This window comes from Paroedura picta, chromosome 7 (assembly GCF_049243985.1).
Source record: "Paroedura picta isolate Pp20150507F chromosome 7, Ppicta_v3.0, whole genome shotgun sequence".
Lineage (NCBI taxonomy): Eukaryota > Metazoa > Chordata > Lepidosauria > Squamata > Gekkonidae > Paroedura > Paroedura picta.
Window position 1 is genome coordinate 32,549,760 of NC_135375.1, and position 22,918 is coordinate 32,572,677.

Consider the following 22,918-nt stretch of genomic DNA (forward strand, 5'->3'; position numbering starts at 1 on the left):
TGAGTATTTCAGCCACTGGATTCAGACCATTTTATTTTGGGTAGCTATGTTATCAAAGGACTATTCTGTGGTTAATTCTTTGAAGAAGTAGCGGAGTAAGTTTTTATGATTCCTCTTTTCTGGTCCAAGTCAAATGTTGGCTTGCCTTGAGATGTCTGTCAAAAGACGAAGAGGTTGAGCCAAACACATGCACACATATGCACTGATACGAAGACAGAAACTCCGGTAAAGGTGGGCTTTAAAGAAGAATTTTGACAGAGAAGAGGGAAATCTTTCTTGAGAGCTGGACGGGGAAGGTTCCAGGCCTAAGGAGCAGCAAAGGGAAAGCTATTACAATAAAGAGAATACTGAAGCACTGTAACTCATTTTGCCCAAATGAAATATTAGAACTAATTGACAAATTAATAAGTCTCTGAGGCCAGATGGCATTCATGCAAAAGTGAACTCAGTCGTGAAATTGCTGATCTTTAACAAAAATATGCAACCTGTCATTGCACTGGAAAGTGAAATCTACGGGAATTAAAGTCACTAATTTCGGAGACATTTGAAAAGATAAAGGGCTTTCTTATGTTGCTTTCACATTCTCCTCGTGGGCCAGACCACTGTTAGAACCAGAATGCTGGATCCATTGTCGGGTTCTTGTGTTCTTAAATATTTCATTATCTCATATTTATCTTTGCTTCGGATTATTGATCCTAAAAATCCTTCAAGCTGAACTTTTGTGAAGTGATATCAGGCCAGGCCTTATAGAAAGGAGTGAGACAACTCTATTCCTCAGTATGTTTTCAGGGAAGCAGGGTGTCTTCATGATTGTATGATGTCTTTGTTGGCTAATAAGAGGAGCTGTAGGGTTTGTCTAGGGCAGGGGTAGTCAACCTGTGGTCCTCCAGATGTTCATGGACTACAGTTCCCATGAGCCCCTGCCAGCAAATGCTGGCAGGGGCTCATGGGAATTGTAGTCCATGGACATCTGGAGGGCCACAGGTTGACTACCCCTGGTCTAGGGGAAAAAGCTTGTTAGAATTTGCTCATTAACTACCTGGGAAATTAGCCTGAGGCATGTTTATCTGCTTTTCTGTTTTGGTACTTTTCTGATGTTTTCCATTAAGCTTGAGAGGTGGTGATGAAAGTTCTTATTCCAGTCAGCAGAGGACTGGCTCTTGAAGGTCAGATTTCTCAGACAGAGGTATTGTGTTCTTGGAAGCTGAAAGAGGCCAGTCCCTTAAGGCTAAAGCACTTTTCTGTTAAACTCCTATCCTACGCCATATATTACCACCTGGACTTTTATGCCTTGTTGCTGAGAGCCTATGATTCCATTTGTGAAGCAACACAGAAAATGCCTAGTAGAGCTAAGAGAATCAAGTGATAGAATTTGGAAGGACTGAAAGATTTGTGTGTGGAAAAGGAAGTTATTGTTTTAATAATTCCTCCATCTGAAAAGCTTCCCACATATAACAATCTACAACATTATGTGCTAGGACACAAAACACTAGAATACGTTGGGTTTTTTTTAGATATTGTTTTTAATTGAGTTTAATATTACATATTCTGGACACATTTGTACAATGAAATGGTGCTCTCCAGGATTATAGCACTCTAGTCTATTACCAGCACTTGGCATAATTTATAGATTCAGTTCGTGTATACTAGAAGCCTGTATCTGTGATTTGGCAGTCCATCCAGCCATGTTTTTTACATTATTTTCCATTTTATTCCAACTCTGCTGAGCAGACCAAAGACTGGTTTAGGGCTTGTTCCACTTTGTCTGAGTCCTGAAAGACCTGTCTCCACTAAGGAGAAATTCATCACCTGCTTGTAGAGAGGTCCCTGGTGTATATTGATGGTAAAATGTGGAGAGAAAATGTAACAAAGCTCTAACCATTAGCCCTGTTTTAGATTGAAGCTTGTTAAAAGCAATTCTATATGTAGGTGGAAACACTGCGTAATATCTGAAATAGCTTCTCTGATGTAATTCTTACACATTGCTTCATGGTAAAAAAAAAAATCAAGCATTGTCTGACTGCAAGTCCAGGGCGAATGCACTACATGTGGTCCTCCTATTAAGCATGGCTGACATTTTATCACAATTGTAGTGTGTTGCCAGCTGGAGGGCAGCATTCATGTGCTGGCAGCAAAAGTAGAGTTGGGTCATTGTTGAGGAAGTAAATTGGATTTGTGGACTGGATTAGGATTGCTTCTATACAGTTCTATGAACTGCTAATCTGCATAAAATTGTTGGACTCTTTGCTGTCATGGGCTAACATAGCTCCTCTTCTCAAATAAAATATTCCAATTATTCTTACATGATTGCTTCCTCCAAGTTTCATTCTCCGAGGTGATATTCAGGCATTTTTCTTCCAAATTACCTATTACTATTAAATGCAGTCAAGCAGTACAGTTATTGCACTGAATGGTTTATATTTTGGCTCAGATCCTATGGAGGAGCTCCATAGACAAGTGGGATCATTGTTCACAAAGTGCACCTTCTCTCCCTTCTTGCTGTTGTCCAGAATACCTATGAGACAGGAGACGTCCTAGAAACAGCATGAGACGGGAGTCATAGGTCTCTTGCAGGAGGGGAAAACTGGCAAACTAGCCCCTCTTTCCACTCACAGAAATCCTCCATTGAATCCAGTCCAGTAACTTGATTGGATAATCCAGTACGAGTGAGATGTCTTGAGGGTCATTAGCTGACCACAGTTTTGCTTGTTTTTTGTAAACTTTGCAGTTATACCAATATGTCCAGCTTTACACAATTGTCCAGTGTATTTTTAATTTCAGTTAGACATAGATAAATTCAGTGTTTAATTGTGAGGCAAATACATTTCCTCCTCTTATACGTTAGTCAACTGTCCAGAGGACGGAAAATTTGTTCTAGTCCCCTAATAATTGAGTTCTGTGGGAGTTAGATCAATTGTTCAGTAAAGTACAGTCCTCTCTGCTGTCTTGGAGAATCATTGTGTGTCTTGTTGCTTTGGTCACACGGGTCCCCAGCTTCCTAATCGCAAAATACTTGTCAAATGTTAAAGAAAAGCGGGAGTAATAAGCTCATTATAGCTGTTGACAGTTGTGCTTTATAAATAATATATCATGGCCAGGGAAAGAAAATGAGCAAGCTCTGCCTCTCATGACACAGTTCCTTAAAATAATCCCAGGATGAGAACCAAGGGGCTTTACGCACCGGGATCTTTGTAGCAAATTGGTCACTGAATGAAAAATCGCCATTTAAAATAGTGGAATTCGTCGTTATGCATACCTGCCTTTGTAGTGGAATCCAGTTGCGTTTTGTAGCATTTCCCACAGGCTTCCGGTCTCGGCAGAAATCGCTAGAAAGGAAGCGCTATTGCCAAGCTCGTCCCGCCCCTGGCCGTCAAGCAGCCAATGGGCAGCCGTTAGCATGCTCCCAAACAGCCCCTTTCCCTTTAAGAAAGGTTTTTTTTTTAAAAAAACAGACCCATTGTAACGAATCTGTGTAGATTCGTTGCAACGGAGAGACCCATCCAGCTGCCTAATGTGTTTGAGCTGTCGTTTGATCGTTTGATCGTTGCCACGCTGCCTCCGAGTGAAAAAAAAAAATCCCCCCCCCCTCTCACGGGCCCGATTTTCGGCTGAATGAATGTGTAAAAATTAATGGGAAACTACATCAGCAAACGGGCTTTTCTGTGGTTTGTGCTTAGTGACTAAAGGGGAAGGACTGAAGCCAGGGAAGCCTCTAAACAGAAAGAGGCTCGCTGGTGCGTTTATCCCCGCTCGCTCGGAGAAAAAAAAATGGCGATCGCTTCGCCGGAAGATCAGAGTGGAGAGCCAGGGGGAGGGACTTTGTAGAAACCGCAACAATGTTAACGCACAGGTCTTTTTCGCTAGTGTTGCAGATTGGTTGCAGGAGTGTATCACTTTCCGGAGGGTGAATCCACTTTTGGGGATTTCCCTGAAAGCGCTTCAAGGAAGCGCTTTTTGCAGATTGGTTTCAGGTGTGTGGCAGATTGTCGACGACGTTGTGCAAAACAGCAAATCAGTAGCGTTTTCAATTGGCAACCATTGTGCTATTTTGAAGGCGTGCAAAAAGCCCCCAACTTTAGAGCTGCTAATGAGTTTAAGCATCTGTATGTGTTCAGAGCCAATGTGACGTAATGGTTGGGATTTGAGACTAGAAGTGGGGAAACCCAGGTTCAGATCCCTTGTTATGAAGCTCACTGGGGGATCTGTGGCTATACACTCCCTTTCTCAGCAGAATGTATCTCTCAAAAATTTTGAGAGAATAAAATGGATTTATTTATTTATAATTATATTTATATGCCACTGGTCATGAACCTGCTTTCTTGCAGAGGATAACAATAATAAAACACAAAGTAAAAACAGTAAAACAGATCACCCAACCTACACATTACCCCAGCCTCCCCCCCCCCTTTCTCCAGTCTGCCAAGTCCCTGGGCGATGTTATTAGGGGACACTTTTTTTGGGGGGGGGGGAGATGTTTTGTTGGCCCAGCCTCAGCCAAAAGAAAAGCTTTTGGCAGAAGAGCTTCATTTTGCAGGCCCTGTGGGACTGGGCCAGTTCTGGCAGCTCTTCCGGGAGCTCATTCCACCAGGCAGAGGCCAGTGCTGAAAAAGCCCTGGGCCTGGTCCATGCCAGGTGGATCTCCCAAGAGCTAGGGTTCGGTACCTCAGATACACTAGGTCCAGACTGCATATGACCAATAGGTCAAAACCAAAACCTTGAACCTGATCCAGTACACAACTGGCAACAAATGCAGCTGCCTTACCGCTGACTGGATATGGATCCTACAATAATTCCTTGTGAGGACCCTAGCAGTCACATTTAGCACTAGCTGAAATTTCTGGGTCAAGACCAAAGGTAGGCCCACATGGAGTGATCTACAGAAATCTAACTTGGAGATGACCATCGCCTGGATCACTGTGGCAAGGTGTTCCAGAGCCAGATAGGGTATTAGTAGCCTAGCATAGATGGAAAAACACCACTTGGGCTATTAAAGTGACATGAGCCTCCATCATAAGGCAGGCATCAAGAATCATGCCCAGATTCCTAGCAGAGTGCAAAATCTTCAGTTGCACCCCATCCAGGCTAGGCAAACACATTTCCTGATCTGGGTCCTTTCTATTAAACCACAAGACTTCCATCTTGGAGAGGTTGAATTTCAGCCATATCATCACCTCTTCCAAATAACTAGTAAATGTTTTTTTGGGGGGGCGGGGGTCAGGGCAGCTGTTCATCAAGAAATAGAGCTGGGTGTCATCAGCATATCGATGAACATCATGGCCATTGCGTTGGCCTAGCTGGCCCAGAGGATAAATAAAGATGTTAATGTGGGGGCCACATAAAGATGTTAAAAAATGATGTTAAACTACATGACTGCTCCATCCCCACTGCAACCTTTTATGTCCAGTTCTGGAGGAAGGAGACTAGCCATTTATGGGCTGTCCCCCAAATTCCAGCTCCAGCAAGGCGGTGCAGCAACAGCTCATGATCGTCAATATCAAATGCCGCTAATAGATCTAACAACACGAGGAGTACTGAACCACCTCTATACAGCTGGTGCTGGAGACAATGTATCAGGGCAACCAACACCATCTTCACCCCATGGCCAGGATGGACTGATCTAGGGCCAAAGTGTCCTCCAATAATGCTGAGAGTTGATGAGAGGGCAGGGAGGACCATGTATGCTGTTCTGGGATCATTTTGTGAAGGACAGGATTAAAAACTAGAATATGTTCCAAATACCCAGAGAAAATTAATGTGTTGAGTAATCGGTGAACATGGGGGAGGACTTTCAGATTTGTATCTATGATGATCCAAGTGAGCATGGAGCTATTCTCTCCCCAATATTGTTTAACATCTGTGTGCATCCCCTCACCCAACTGATCCAGAGTTTTGGACTGGGTTGTCTGGCTATATCTATTGATGCACGGCCATCCATCTACACCCCCAGATTCTCTGGCTTGATTTAATTATTTTAATTTCTATTTTTGTATTGAGATTTATTTATTTGTTATTTAATTATACTTCTTTACAGCTGCTCCCAGCACATCTGGCTTGCAGTGGTTCACAATATATCACATCAATAAAACATACCATAAAATATCCCCCTATCATAACAATCCCATAAAACCTTAACAATAAAAATGTTAACAACAAATGGCGGTACAATATAATCTATATATCATATTACAAAAACTCCTCCCCCAACATTTCAATTCATTGGTAATAATATGGAATATTAATGGGAATGGGTAAAGCAGGGGCAGGTTGCCTAATGGCTCAGGATAGGTCTAATACGCAATCCTGAGAACGGAAGCCTGGGCCTGGGAGAGGGGGAGACCTTATAACTCTGGGAATTCAACCCGGCCTCAACTAAATGCCTGGTGGAAGAGCTCCATCTTACAGGCCCTCCAGAATCCCAAGAGGTCCATTTTGGCCCACAGTTCTTCAGGGAGCTCAATCCTCCAGGTAGGGGCCAGGACCAAAAAGGCCCTGGCCTCTCAGGGCCCCGGAATCATCAACAAATCCATACCAGCAGATTGAAGTGCCCTGTGGGGGTCATAAGAGGACCAGCGGTCCCACAGGTAGGTAGGACTCAAGCCATATATAGCCTTAAAGGTCAAAACCAGTACCTTGAACTTGATCCAGAAACAGATTGTTTATATATGTAGTTTTATCTCTGTTGTAATCCACCCTGAATCCCTGGAGAAAGGGCAGAAAATAAATAAAAACATAAATAAAATAAATGAAATGGAACTCTAAAAGAAAATGCTGACTTTGTCATAGTTTGGCATGCAGGCTAAACTACCATCATTATTGTTGAAAAGCCAACAACTTGTTTATGCAACTAAAAAGTTCACAGTTCCTTCTATGAGTGGCATGGGAACAGTGATTTCTAAACGATAGGTTTAGAACTTAACAGAGGCTGCAGGAACCTTACAAATGGCTTCATGCTCACAACAGCAGTCTTACTCCCTAGGCATTTATGCATGCAACTGCAAAGCCTTTGATTTAATATGTGCACATAATTGTTTACAGAGTTCTGTATTCCGTTAAATGTGTAGCCTGTTTTGCCTGTCCCAGGGAACAATAGAACAGAAAAAAGAGCCTAATTTAAAAAAAACTATGTAAAATATATTTAAACATTTTAGCAACCCTAAGTTGTCCCAAAACATTTTGAGATGACAATTATAATGGTAAACACTTGGATCTTAAGCAGTGAGAGCAGAACCATGCTGGATGTAGACGAATTTTCTGCTTTCCTCCTCTTATTGCAGCTTCCTGTGCCCTTTGAGATTCTGCTCCCATAGTTCAGTTGACCTGAATGCAACAGTCAGGAGTAAACTGGCAGAGTGCAGTAGTCTACCAGAATCTCCTCTGCACATGGCAAAGGCATGTCATCAGAGGATCTGCTGTGAGTACCAACGGAGCAACACTTTAGAATTCAGGTCTCTAAGGCAGCCTTTCTCAACTTTTTTACTGCTGAGAAACCCCCTGAAACTTTCTTCAGGCTTCAAGAAACCCCAGAAGTGGCATGATTGTGGGGAATATGTTTGGGAAGCATAGCTGTATACACGCCCACAGAGCTCCACCCCTTCCCTTTCCCTCCAGTCCCATCATTGGCCATTTTGAAGAGGGGGGCGTAATTGGGTCAACATGACCATATATGATCATATTACCCGATAAATGTTCAACAAATCTAAAATATATATTAAAAATGAATTCCCACCCATTCATGAAGCCCTTCCAGGGCCTTTAAGAAACCCTGGTTCAGAAAGCCTGCTCTAAGGTGTGCAGGGCCCAAAAACCACAGGCCAGCAGTTTGATAGCTTTGCATGTAATATAATAAATATAATAAATAAATGTCCCATTGTTGTGGTTTGCATGCTTTTCAGGGAGTCACCTAATTTTTTTAAATTAAAAAAACCTTTTTCGATTTCTGTTGTATAAGTCTTAATTGGGCATTATGTGAAGAAATAATTTATTTCCCCCCCCCCCACATTTCCTGCCCATTAAATTCATTGAGTGGCCCACATTCTGGCATTATAGGAGCTGGAGAAAAAGTTCTTTCTGTGTTCTAAATATACACCACACAGTTAAAATATCTCTTATTCCCTCTTTATCAGTTTTTTCCTAGATAAAGCCCCAAATCCTTTAATACTTCCTCATAGTGATAGTTCTTTACACCTTATTCATTGGGGTTGCCCTTTTGTGCAAGTTTTCTTGCGCTAAGAAATCTTTTTTGTGAGGGGATGAGAACTTCATTGAGCATTCTAAATGTTGCTTTACCATTGTTCTGGTCTAAACGACTGTAAATAAAGTGTTTGTTTGCTTTACCATTGGTCTATTCTAGGACAGTACAATACCAGCCATTTTGTTTTCAGTCTTAATAATTCCTAGCATATTATTTGCTTTTTTCACTTCTGCTGTGTGCTCAAGATGACATTGTCATATTCAAGATCCGTTGGTTTATTCAGACCCCATCATTGTATTTGCAGTACCTGTCAAATGAGTAAGCTCTCTCTTTTTTTCTTTCTGTATGTATGAGAGCCAGTTTGGTGTAGTGGTTAGGAGCGCGGACTTCTAATCTGGCGAGCTGGGTTTGATTCTGCGCTCTCCCTGGGTGATCTTGGGCTCGCCAAGGCACTGATAAAACTGTTCTGACTTAGCAGTGATATCAGGGCTCTCTCAGCCTCACCCACCTCACAGGGTGTCTGTTGTGGGAAGAGGAAAGTGAAGACGACTGTAAGCCGCTTTGAGACTCCTTCGGGTAGAGAAAAGCGGCATATAAGAACCATCTCTTCTTCTTCTTACTTATTTGACAGTGTTGGAAGACTGATCAGTTTTAGCCCATATTATAAGATATGCATGTTATATTTTCAAAAGGTAAGGTTTATTCTTGTATGAGATATTGCCTAATAATAACATAACAAATTGTGTAATATAATGTATATGTATGTATACAATAACATTTTGTTTTTATTATTAAATATATTTTAGATAATGGAGGCCAAACGTTGGCAGGTGGAAATAACTGGCCATTAAGGGGAAGGAAGTGGACCCTGTGGGAAGGAGGTGTGAGAGGAGCTGGATTTATTACGAGTCCTTTACTGAAACGGAAGGGAGTGGAAAGTCATGACCTTGTTCACATTTCTGACTGGCTGCCAACTCTTGTGAGCCTCGCTGGAGGGCATATAAATGGCACAAAGCCTTTAGATGGCTTTGATATGTGGAAAACGATCAGGTAACATTCTTAATAAAACATTTGAAATCAGACTCTGCTTTAATAAGACATTATCCCCAAGAGAAAATTTGTGAAGGCAGAATCCCTAAGCCTCAATCCTTTATCTGAATGTTGTTGTTTTTTAAAAATCTGATAAAAGTATTCTTACGTAAATATCTGAAATGTGTTTTTAAAATTTGGTATGAAATTTAATTAATTTATTAATAGCAGCCAAAATAGTGTATTCTGTAATTCAGGGAACTCAACAGAATATAAAAGCAAAATGGGTCATTGGCCAAAGACAGGCAAATAACTGAAACAGATGTATATGATGGGGGGGGGGGTGTCTGATGGCTTAGTCCTTTGTGTGTTTAATCATAATTAAGCTTGTTTGAGTTCAGTAGGACTTATTTACAAGTAAGTGTGAAGAGGATTGTAGTCTTAATGATTCAGGATTTTTTCCTGAAAAAGGACAAAATTTGTTAGATATTGGAATGCAAAATGTGCCTGTCATCCTATCCGAAACTAGGACGTATTTCATCCTTGAGTAATAGACTATATAAAAATAGAAACCTGTACTATGTTTTGTGGAGAAAACATAAGATCTCTTCATGAAAGCAAAACAATATTACATATACATTGCAACAACTTTCAGCAGTGATAACTTTAAGAAATATTCTGTGTCCTGAAAAACATGTGAAGTCCAGCAAGATGGCAAATTACAGTTATATGTGTGAAATTATAAGTATATAAATATGGAAAAGATATTACTGGCAGCCTAAATTCACCTGATGATCAGTTACTTTAATTTCAGTATAGAGTACTTGTAGTCTACCTAGAGGTACTCCAGATTAGAGATTTAGGAGCAAAGATGCTTTCCAAGCCCTGCATAATCAAAGAGAGGAGGGTAATGGGATAGCTTCTACCTGCCAATTAATAAGGAATAAGATTCATTAGCATACCAACCACCATCCCAAGAGTGACTGACTGGAACTAAGTAAATTAGTGTAAGGTAACCAAGTAGCAAATATTTAGGATGCTCTCATATTTGTTTTCATGTGTTCAGAAATTCATATAGATCGTGGAGCCTCTATGGAGGCTCAGGTCACCAATGTACCTTGGATGGCGTTTTTCCATCTTCGCCAAGCCCGGCTACTAGCGCCCTACCTGTCCTCGGAACACCTGGCCACAGTGATCCATGCAACAGTCACTTCCAGATTAGACTTCTGTAACTCGCTCTACGCGGGCCTTCCCTTGTCTTTGACTTGGAAGTTACAGCTTGTCCAAAATGCGGCTGCCAGGGTCCTCACTAGAACAACTTTGAGGGCCCACATTCAGCCGGTGCTTTGTCATCTGCACTGGTTACCAGTCTGTTTCCGAATCAGATTCAAGGCCTTTAAGGCTATATGCGGCCTGGGTCCAATCTACCTGCGGGACCACTTGGTTGCTTATGCCCCCCCAAAGAGCACTCCGCTCTGCGGGTATGAATTTACTGGTTGTCCCGGGCCCACGGGATATTCGCCTGGCCTCAACCTGGGCCAGGGCCTTTTCAGTCCTGTCCCCAACCTGGTGGAATGAGCTCCCAGAAGAGCTAAGGGCCCTGCAGGATCCACCAGCTTTCCACAGGGCCTGCAAGATGGAGCTTTTCTGCCAGGTATATGGTTGAGGCCAGGGCAGCTCCCGCTAATCCATCGGAGGATCCCCTCCAATATTGAGATCTCTAACATCAAGATCGTTGTTAGATCTATTGCATTGGCACCACCCTTTTTCTGAATATTATTCTCCCCACCAGGCTGAACTTTGGGGGAAGTCGGGTAAATACGATTAGAATTGTGACCACTGCCGCTTATATGTTATATGTCAGTGGTCCCCAACCTTTTTATCGCCGGGGACCACTCAATGCCTTTTACTGAGGCCCAGTGGGGGGGGGGTAGTTTACTCCTCTCAACCACTGCCCTAATGCTCTCTGATTGCAATGGTAATGTTTAAACATCCCTTCAAAATAAGATACAGACACGCCACAACAATGAACATAAGGAACATTTTATTTTCATGGAAATTTTAACTCATGACAATGACAAATCAATGGGAACCCTGAGCTTTTTTCTCTGCAATGAGATAGTCCCATCTGGGAGTGATGGGAGACAATGACACCCGAAGTGTGTTGTAAAGGGCCGGGGGGGGAGAAGGCGTCCTTCGGGGCCCACCTCCAATTAGTCGAATGACCACATGTGGTCCGCAGCCCACAGGTTGGGGATCGCTATTATATGTGACTTGTTGTTTGACATAAATTGGGGTTTTTATGGGGATTTTATTGTGTTTTAACTGTTTATGTTGTAAACCGCCCTGAGACCTATTTGGAGAAGGGCAGTCTAAAAATTAAATAATAATAATAATATTATTAATAATAATAATAATAAATGTGTTCAGAAATGAGTTTGCATTGTGCCCAACTGCATATTAAAGAGACATGTTTGTACAGATCCAGTAAATGCCCATTGTGCTATCCATCAAAACTCTTTCTGAAAATACGAAATTTAATTCTTATCATTTGTGGTAGTTTCCTCTATTTAAATTTTCCTTCATATGGGTGTTTTAAGTGCCACAAAGTTTCTTATGACTTATGGCAACCCTATAAATTAATGATCTCCAAAACATCTATTATTAACAGCCTTGTTCTGGTCTTGTGAATAGAGGTCTTCCTTGATTAAGTCCGTCTATCTCATTTCGGGTTCTCTTGTCCTGCTGCCTTCAACTTGTCCTAGAATTATTGTCTTTTCCAGTGACCAAAGTATGATAGCTTCAGTTTAGTTATTTTAACTTCTAGGGAGAGGTCAGGTTTGATTTGATCTAGAATCCACAGTTTGGTGTAGTGGTTAGGAGTGCAGACTTCTAATCTGGGGTTTGATTCTCCCACATACAGCCAGCTAGGTGACCATGGGCTCGCCACGGCACTGATAAAGCTGTTCTGACCGAGCAGTAATATCAGGGCTCTCTCAGCCTCACCCACCTCACAGGGTGTCCGTTGTGGGGAAAGGGAAGGCGACTGTAAGCCGCTTTGAGACTACTTCGGGGTAGAGAAAAGTGGCATTTAAGAACCAACTATTATTATTATTATTATTATTATTATTATTATTATTATTATTATTATTATTATTATTATTATTATTATTATTATTATTATTATTATTATTTTATGGCAGTCCATTGTATCTGTAAAACTTCAACATTTCAAAGGAATCAATATTCTTAATTGTCCAACTTCCATACCCATATTAATGGGTAAGGCTATGGCATGAATTATCTTGATCACATCCTGACACTTAAGAATCTTTTTCTAGCTCCTTCATAGATGCCCTTCCCAGTCTCAATCTCTTTCTGATTTTTTGTTCTTCTCTATGTATGTGTTTTTACCGTCAGATCACAGCTGACTTATGGTGACCCTGTAGGGCTTTCAAGGCAAGAGATGTCCAGAAGTGGTTTGCCATTTTCTACCTCCATTTCACAACCCTAATATTATTTGGCGGACTCCCATCCAAATGCAGGCCAGGGTCAACCCTGCTTAGGTTCCAAGGTCTGACGAGATTGAGCTAGCCTGGTCTATCTAGGTCAGGTCAGGTCAGGTATGATCTCTATAGCTTTCTCTTATTTTTACAAACAGCAACCCCAAGAGCTGGTTGCCAGAACAGTGTAACCAGATACCTCCCAAGGATGTCAGAATGAAACTGATGTACAGTATCACAAAGTAAACAAGAGACATGTTGTTCGGTGCAAAGATGTGTCCGACCCATCGCGACCCAATGGACAATGATCCTCCAGGCCTTCCTGTCCTCTACCATTTCTCGAAGTCCAGTAAAATTTGCACCAACTGCTTCAGTGACTCCATCCAGCCACCTCATTCTCTGTCATCCCCTTCTTTTGCCCTTGATCGCTCCCAGCATTAGGCTCTTCTCCAGGGAGTCCTTCCTTTTCATGAGGTGGCCAAAGTATTTGAGTTTCATCTTCAGGATCTGGCCTTCTAAGGAGCAGTCAGGGCTGATCTCCTCTAGGACTTGAGACATAGAAAGGCGATAATAGAGAGGCGCCTTGAGACATAGAGAGGCGATAATTGCTTAACTGAGTTATCAGTGACAAAAAAAGTAATCTGCAGCCATGCATTGTTTCTGCAAAGTTATTTCACTGAATCTATAATGGCCAAGATTTTTAAAAGATTGGATTAAGCTGTCTGGGTTTAAAATGTGATATATGTGCAGCATCTGCATAGAATTATTGGTAAGACCCCCTTGCAAGAAACATCTGCGGCAATTATAATTTTGCAACAGACAAGAATACATTGCATTGGCCATGGTCTACTCCTTGCTTGATTGCGTCATGCATCAGTTACTCAAGAAAGCTTTCCATTAGAGCTATTTAAACTATTTTTACCTGCCTGGGGTGATGTTTTTATTATTCTGTTTAGCTGGATAGTTATCTCCAGAGATGCCTTAGGCATTATATGTCTTCCTGTTGTAGAACTAGGGTTTGTTCTGGATGAACCATGGGTGTCTTTGAGCTTTCTGCATTTGTATACTTTCCCAAGTAATGTAGACAAATCAGAATTTATATATTCAAGATAAAGATACAACCATGGCATTTAGAATCTTCAAAAAACTAATAAAGATAAAATCTTGCACATGCTGCAATACATGTAAATGGGACTGATGTTGAAATATGTCCAAAAGCCACAAGTAGTACAGAATGCTGCTGTAGCTCATGATGGGAGGAGACGTAGTTGTTTCTTTAGTTGCACTGAATGCCTATTTATTTATTTTCAAACTTTTAATCTGCCCTTCCCTCGGGGCTCAGGAAAGGATTCCAGAAAGCAAAATACACAATTTAATAGTTCCATAAATTTGCATCTAGACTCTTATGTCATTACATATAAGTGTAAAATCTGAAAAATATTAAAAATGTCACTTCACAAATATAAAAATAGAAAGCATAACATTATTTGCCTGCTTCTGCGTCCTGTCTGGGGAGATAGGGGGCAATGTATAAAGATGTCAGCGCTTTAATAGATGGGGTCAGGCATAGTTTCATGACATAGTCCTGCTACTGGCAGGACTGGCCTGTGACCATATTAAGTGAGCTAGGTAAACTGCTTAGAATACCAGGCTTAAAGGACATCAAATTAGAAATGAATTTATTTCTCTGTTTTTTTCCCCCCAAATCATTTCCCCTCTCTATTGAATTGTGGGTCTTGGAAGCTAGGCAGGGTCAGCTCTGGTTCGTACTTGGATGGGAGACACCCCCCCCCCCCAGTGAATATCAGGGTCATGATACGGAAGCGGTCAATGGCAAACCACCTCTGAACGTCTCTTGCCTTGAAAATCCTGCAGGATGCCCCTTGGTGGCACTTTCTGACAACAGTGTGCAAAAAGCTCCTTAACAGGCCCGGACTACTGATCATACATGAACCTGTCATCAGACATTCACCGGTGACCTTAGAGGGGCAACTTTTGAATTTACAAAGCAAAATAAAAGCTTACATGCATCCCTTCTATATATTAAATGGATATATATTTCTGTGTTTGTTTCTCTCATTGGTGCATTCCCTTGTTTTGCAGCATCTTTGAAAAACATTTCAGTGATTTTTTTGGAAGGAAAAACAGTATGAGCATCTAAAAGAAATCAAGATGTAGATTTTCCAGTATGCATTGAAGAGCCTCTCCTCTCAATACATTATGCACTTAAATGTGAACAACTTTGCCTTTATGTTAGCACACTGGTGTTAACAGGCTTCTCAGACATAAGCACTAGGGGACTTTCACTAAACTGTAGAAGGAAATTAATGTGTTTTTTTATTTTATTTTGTTCCAGCGAAGGGAAACCTTCCCCCCGAAAGGAGCTGCTTCATAACATAGACCCAGAGTTCGTGGATCCTTCTCCCTGTGAGTCTATAATTAATTGCTGTAAGAGATGTCTTTAAGTCTGGATGGGTGGGACTTCCCTCTTCTTGTGAGGATTTATTTTTTTAATCCTGTATGGTGAATTCAGACAAGGCTGAGCACTAGCCGTTCTGCCACTTTGTCATAAAGTGTTGTGGTGATCTCATCTGCTGAGCAGAGTTAACTACCCTTTAAATCATTCCCAGAGTCTTCTGCATTCGCTTGTGTTTCAGAGTTACTCATGTAAAATATAACGCCGTCCAAAGTGTGGGACTGTTGACAGATAACCACATGCCTCTCAGGTACATGGTGAGGCACGCAGCCAAAAAGCAAAATGCCTCCCGAGCTGAAGAGTAGCCATTATCTTCTAAGTAGGTTGTGTATACAGGCACATGTTGTTTCATGTATAATAAAGCTCCATTGTTGACCTTGAAAAAGGACTGGATGAAAAGTATTAGTTCTTACATGGTTACGAAGTTCCAAGGCCCATGCTTGCTTTTGTGTTGTAATCAACCAAGCTGCAGTTTTGCCAGGTTCTGTTTCTCTGCTAAACACTCTACTGCTCTCACCGAATATTTATTTTTATTTTGCCAGAGACTAAGCTCTTCAATAGGGAGGATTGTTCAAGAACAAAATTTTATTGGAATGTGGCCTTTTTACACTCTTACTAGGTTCCTTTAATTACATTATGGTGCCGTCTCAAAGGGGTGGTGAGGTCCAAAACCACAGAGTGCAATCTCTGCCCTGCTCCCAGGCTCTGCAAATGAGAAATGGAAGGGAGGCAGGAACTATATCAAGTGGAACAGGACTCCTTGGGCGTTGGCGCTGCTCACACTGTCCTGTCCTTCCCCACCAGTAGTGACAGGCAAAGTACACAGGGGATGAGTGAGTATATGTCAGCATACGTGTTTGTAAAAGAGAGTGAAATAGAAAGAAAATGTACAGTGCATCTTGGTCTGTCTGTCCCAAAAGCATGCAGTTTCCAAAGTCTTGCATAGAATTCCAGGCACATATAGCATGACAGCATACATGGTGAATGGGTTGGCATGCTGTGCACAGCCTGGAGTCCACATGCTGTGCATGCCTGCTGCCACCCATAATAGAGACTTCCTATAGCACAAAACAAGCAAAGTGGGAATATTTCTCATATGAACAGGTACATGCAAAAAGCATTTCTACCAAGGAGATGCTCACAACTGCAATAATGTTTTGCTCTTCATTTTTCCATAGTGATAATACATGGGGAGCTATTTAGAGGTTAATGTGTCATTATCCTTTAATGTTTGTCTCATAAGAACACGATACCAATCTGTGGGGTAAATGATATAGCAGCTATACCATGAAAACATGTTACTTTAACTACATTCTTTCACTATTGTTCCTGAAATTTTTGTCCATCATACAATCCATACAATCCTGCCCCCGCACTGTGTGACCACAGTGATCCATGCGACTCGCACTATGCTGGCCTACCCTAGTCCTTGACCCGGAAACTCCATCTGGTGCAGAATGAAGCTGCTAGGGTCCTCAATGGTTCATCTAGGAGGACCCATTTCCAGCCAGTGCTGAGGCCAGGCGGTTCTGGCCTGGATCAAGTTCAAGGTTTTGGTTTTGACCTTTAAGGCCATTTGTGGCTTGGGCCCAGCCTATCTGAGGGACCATTGGTCTGCTTATGCCCTCCATAGAGCACTCAACTCTGTGGGTACTAATCTGCTGGTGGTCCCTGGCCCCAGAGATATATGTCTGGCCTCAACCTAGGTCAGGGCCTTTTTGGTCGTGGCCCCACCTGGTGGAATGAGCTCCCAGAAGAGCTGAGAGCCCTGACAGAGCTAGCCGAAGTTCTGCATGGCCTGTAAAACAAAGCTCTTCCTCCAGATCAATGGTTGAGGCTGGGTTAGCAAGATCAGTGGGCCCCCCTCAGGCTTTGCTTATAACATCTAGCGTACCCCTTGTTAGATGACAGTGGGAGGTAGGAGGGATTTTGCCATTTTAGGATCTTTGGGATTAATGGGTTTTATGGAGATATTTTTTATCCACCTTGAGTCTCAGGAAAAAGGCAGGCTATAAATTTAATAAATAATAATATTATTATTTCTATCCCATCAGCCTGAAATACAGCATAGAGATTCTACCTGGTCTGATTATGTGATTCCAGTGCAGTCTGACTATATTTCATAAAAATCCATTGTAAATTGGCTGCATTACTGAGGTTTTAAAAACTTGCTGTGACCTTGGATGTGCTGAAAATGTGACTTCAGTTTCTCCTCTAGTTATTTTCTATCAGGAATTCACAGATATACTAGGGATTGTTTCTTCACTAGTTTGGTAAATTAATACTTAAAAATTTGGCTTTTCCACTCAAGGGCCTTTTCAGTGTAAGCCCCATGATTATGGAACAACTTCCCCCAAGGTGTGTTGTTGATCTTTAGAAGGAAACTGAAGACAGTTTTATATAGGACTTCCTTTGGCAAAGTTTACTAGCAGTCCTGAGTTGTGATTTTAAATTTTGGATTCTATATTTTTTTATTTTATGTATTTTATCTATGCCTTGAGTTCCCTAAGGAAGAAAGGCAGCTAAGAAATGTGGATTTCCTCCCAAAAAATCCCTCTCTACTGTAGTGCTCTGTCATTAAGGAAGAGGGCTTTCAAATAAGATGATGTGACATCCTGAAAGTCTTTGGCCCTGCCAGAGTTGGAATTAATGAGTGTTTTTGGAAGTGACATCTGCATAGCAGAGTTGGTTGTACATGACTTCTTTTCTCTACAGAAGCAACTCATGTACATATTGAGTTATTGTCTGGTTGGTACATCTGGTGGATGACAACATGAGCTGGCTGATACAAGGTCCAGCTATGCCAACTTGTCTTTAAAAGAACACTTTGCACACTGATGCATTCCTACCAGCTGCTGTTATTTTCATGTTATATTGTAGCTATAATTCATCATTATTTATGAATGCCAGTTTTTCATTCTTTTGCCGATCCAAAGGCCCAACTGCTTCCCTGATCCTCTTATATTTTCTCTTCCCTGATCCTAATATGTTTTCTCTTTTTGATCAGCTTTTCTTGCCAGTACCTGCATTCCTTTCTATTCACTTCATGCAGGAACACTTTTAAAGGAAACCTTTTTTACTTTTATGGCTTCTTTGACTTGGTTTGGTAACCATGCAGGTATCCTTTTGGGCTTGATGTTACCTTCATGACGAGGTATGCATTAATAGAAATATGTAACTTTCTAAAATATTCATTTGAAAACCTATATTGAGCTTTTAAGAAGTGGATGAATTCTGCCATGTGTCCAGGTTATAGAAGATTCAATTCAAAGCATAAGATCCATCTCAAGAGCTAGAGGGTCCTTCTTTAGTCATCTAGCCCAAGTGTTTCATCTTGTCCTATACCTGAAGCTCCCATGACTAATGTTGTTACATCAGTCCTTACAAATGGAGGATCAAACTGCACTTTATACAAACTGTAGTGATTCTTTTAATCCAAGTAGCTTGGACATGCTGAATGTCTGGAGCAGGGTGCCTAGAGAGTATTTAACCCTTTCCATCCTTCTTGTTTCAACTCATCACCTTCAAGCTATTTTTTCAGCAATAGAAGGAACAACAAAGGGAAAATATCAGAAGTGAAAAGCAGAACCTGGAAAATGATCAGTGAAGGAAAAGTTGCAAACCTTTCCCTGCTGGCTCCTCTTTTTGTTCAAATGCAGCCTACCTATGCAGATCTGTTTTTTTTTTAATGGAACAAAGAGTCTCAGAACTCTGTGTTATGTGTAATTTGAGGTTGACAGTGCAGGAAATTCCATTGCCTTTACTTTGGCCAATTCAGTTCTGGATTGCTTTTGCAGTGAGGAAGGTTTCACTGAAGTTCAGCCTGAAATTGTCCTCTTGTTGGGCCAAACAGGACTTGTTTCTTTTTAATGAATTGTTTGGTTATCGTTTTTTTATTCCCTATTTCACAAAAACCCTTTTCAGTACTTGAAACCTCAACACATTCTGCTCAATCTCCTTTTCTGATACAGGGTAGAGTTACTATAGTATGGTAATTGACAATGGAGACTGAAACAGCATTACACAGTTAAAATCAGTGGGGCTTAGAAGGGTGTAACTCTGCTTAGGTCTGCACTGTAAGAGGTTTGTAATTCAGCGGCTAGTTCAAGAGATGTCCTTATGCCAGTCTCAGCAACATCCCTCCAATTTTCAATGGCATGGGTGCAGTTGATTACTTTACCCACCTGTACTAGGTGCTGTTGGGTGTTCACCTATGAACATATGCCATTGAGAGGAATCAGGGCTATGAAAGAGAACAATGCTTTCAGTAGGGTTTATACTACGACATCTTACTCCATTACTTCATTTGCACTTTGTCTTTCTCTTTGAGACTCAAGATGGACTACAGAACCAGAAGGCAGTGCAACAGCAACAGTGCCGCACATGCTACGAACCATGCAAGCAAAAAAAGTTTATAAATATAGAAAATGATGCAAAAACAGCATAACACATGCAGTAAATCAAGACAAGAATAGTAGCTGTCTAAAATATCCACATCAGAATCCTCCTAAATTTATTAAAAATATGCTCACCTGCCCTAATGTGTACATGGCAGATGCATGTAAAACTGAAGTTCTTTAGGCATACTTCTCTATCAGAATATCACAAACAAACAAAACCATCACCAGTTAGGTCATCTGTGGAGGACGTGTTGGATGAAAAGCTATTACTTTTGCATACATACACACTTACTGAACACCATTGTCTAGAGCAGGGGTAGTCAAACTGCGGCCCTCCAGATGTCCATGAACTACAATTCCCAGGAGCCCCCTGTCAGCGAATGCTGGCAGGGGGCTCCTGGGAACTGTAGTCCATGGACATCTGGAGGGCCACAGTTTGACTACCCCTGCTCTAGAGACTGAAAGGATTCCTGCACCCCTGCTATTGACTGGCACTTGGGAATTGACTTGGCTTTTAAAGAGCCTTTCCACAAAATGTCAAATAATTGGAGCACTGCTTTAACATAAAATCACATTATTCTCTAATGAGAATGATAATTAAATTGACCATATAAAGGAATAAAATAACAGAATAGTTATGTGTTTCAAATTAAGCACCCTGGAGGGGAAAAATATTACAAAATGTATATATCACACACATTTGTTATAAGTTTGCATTATTCCTTTAAAAAAAAAACCACAATTCTCTTGGTTATTGATGGCTTGGCAGCTGGGAGGGTGACGTCAGCCCTTCCATTGTGAAGGATCTGCTTTCTTTTAGATAGTCTTATGGCATTTCATCAAGTTTTGGTGATTCAGCTGAATTAAAAACCAACTGGCTTTGAGTCGAAATTCCCTTAACTGCTAAACCAAACAAACTCCTGACCACACAATCATTGCAAAATGGCTTGTCATAAAGCAGTGCTGAAACTCTTTATCTTGTTGTAGGCAGTGATATTTTTCAGAACCAGAACTGAATGACGTCGCGAAATGAATCAAATCTTTGAAAATGTGGGTTGTTCATCAGAATCTGACAGTACGCCATTATATCTGCCATGGTAATTTGTGAATAAAACTAAGAGAAATTAAACTCTTTTATTAGAAAACATTTCCTTTCAAGGCTAAGAAGAACAGAAATTCAGAGAAATGCCTCTCTGAAAACCTTCCTCAGAGAGCACTTTGTTCTAGCAATACCAACCAGCTAAGGATCCCTGGCCCTAAAGAAATACTCCAGGGCCCATTATGCACAGATTGGATATTGCACTTCCAGTGTGGTTTTGCAGCTGGATTTTCCTGTACAGAACAGAATAATCTGCTTTGAAAGTGCATTATCTGATGCATGTGGAATGGGTCCTGGTCTCAGCCAGAGCCAGGTCTTTTTGGCCCTGGATCCTACCTGGTAGAATGAGCTCCTCAGTGAAATCAGGGCCCTGACGGAACGTGCTAAATTCCACAGGGCCTGCAAGACAGAGCTCTTCTGCAGGGCTTTTGGTTAAGGCCAGTTGCATAGATGAATAGTTGGAAGTCATCCACAACGGTAAATCCGGCCTCCCCCTGACTCTCACCTCCTAGTGATGTTTCTATTCTAGCAAAGTTATCTTTTAAACTAGTGTATCAACTGCTGGTTGTTGATAGTTGCTTAATTTACTGTTTTAATATTTTGAAAATGTTTTTATCATTTATTGATAATGGATATTGATAATAACAATGACACACGTTGTTGTTCACCGGCCCAAGCCAGTGAGTCCAAAAGGGGTGTTATACAAATGAGGGAGGAAGGGTATGCTGTCAAGTCACAACTCATGGAGTGTTCAAGGTCAAGAGATGAGCCGAGGTGGTTTGCCATTGCTTGCCTCTGCCATAGCAACCCCTGCCTTTGTTCATGGTCTCCCATGCAGGTATCAGCTGTGGCCAACCCTCCTTAACTTCGAAACTCTGAGGAGATCAGGCTAGTGTGGACTATATTTTATCAAGGGTGTTTAAGGATTGATTTCCAAATCCATATTAAATTTCCTGAGAGATTTCTGAGTAAAAGTCAGTCTTTCTCTGTGTGTGTGAGTGAACTAATGGTTGTGAATGCAACGGGTACTTGTTTACTCTTAAAAGGATAGAAGCAAGACATAGCGGTTTAGCGGTTAAACTGTAATTACAAAATGAGTGTATTACTTAGTCTGAGTCAGTGTAATCAAAATTCGTGCAGCTGCCTGAACATCTATAAAGGCATTGTTTCATATGTTCTAATAATTGCAAAATAAATAGCTTGGCTGTGGTACTGAGATTTGCATTCATTATGGGGGCAAAACGTTAGCTGCGTGTAGTTTGAGTAATTTCATTTGGACTTGCGTGTCTCCAACTTGGTGGGATTACTGCCATTGCCTTTCAGAACTATCACTGTATACATGGAAACAGGTGAATTGCATGTACAGTGTTAGAGGCTATTATAGTACATATTAATACAAATGTTATTATTATTTATTTATTTATTTATTTTTTAGATTTATTTCCCGCCTCTCCCAACAGACTCGAGGCGGATCACAACAATCCAACCCCATTAAAATTCCCATTAAAAACATTTAACTACCAACATGATGGCTAAAAGTCCCATCCCTCCCCCACTAACGAAAAAATAGGGAAGAGGAGAAAATGGAGTAACGTACACTCCGACTCCCGGGGAGGGGGGGAGCGATGTCCCTGTTTCGCTGACCCCAGCCTCAACCATAGACCTGGTGGAAGAGCTCCGTTTTACAGGCCCTGCGGAAAGCTGACAAATCCCGCAGGGTCCGCAGTTCACCCGGGAGCTCATTCCACCAGGTAGGGGCCAGGACTGAAAAGGCCCTGGTCAAGGCTAGGCGCACTTCTTTCGGGCCAGGGATGACCAACAGGTTCTCACCCGCAGAGCGTAAAGCCCTGTGGGGGGCATAGGGTGGTAGGCGGTCCCTCAGGTATGTGGGTCCCAACCTGCATATGGCCTTAAAGGTTAAAACCAGAACCTTGAACTGGATCCGGGCAGCCAATGCAACTGCCTCAGCACCGGCTGGATGTGAGCCCTCCAGGATGTTCCAGTGAGGACCCTAGCAGCTGCATTTTGCACTAGCTGTAGTTTCCAGGTCAGGGACAAGGGTAGGCCTGTGTAGAGCGAATTACAGTGGCTCAGCAAGTAGTTTGGCTTCCAGTTTAATTAAGCAGGCAAAATTATGTCAGTACCAGACCTGCAGGGTTCATGAGCTGTATGAGGCTATTTGAGGGAATGCTAACATTAGGGACTTTGTGATGCGAGCTG

The 22,918-nt window shown here is 41.6% G+C and overlaps 1 protein-coding gene across 2 annotated transcripts in view; it reads left to right on the forward strand.

The window, feature by feature from the left end:
• Nucleotides 1-22,918, forward strand: part of ARSB (arylsulfatase B) — an 82,912-nt gene that overhangs the window by 44,890 nt on the left and 15,104 nt on the right. For both annotated transcript variants that reach the window (XM_077347320.1, XM_077347319.1), the window contains exons 5-6: nt 8,998-9,241; nt 15,080-15,150. In XM_077347320.1, coding sequence (XP_077203435.1) covers nt 8,998-9,241; nt 15,080-15,150 — 315 coding nt within the window. The remainder of the gene's footprint in view (nt 1-8,997; nt 9,242-15,079; nt 15,151-22,918) is intronic.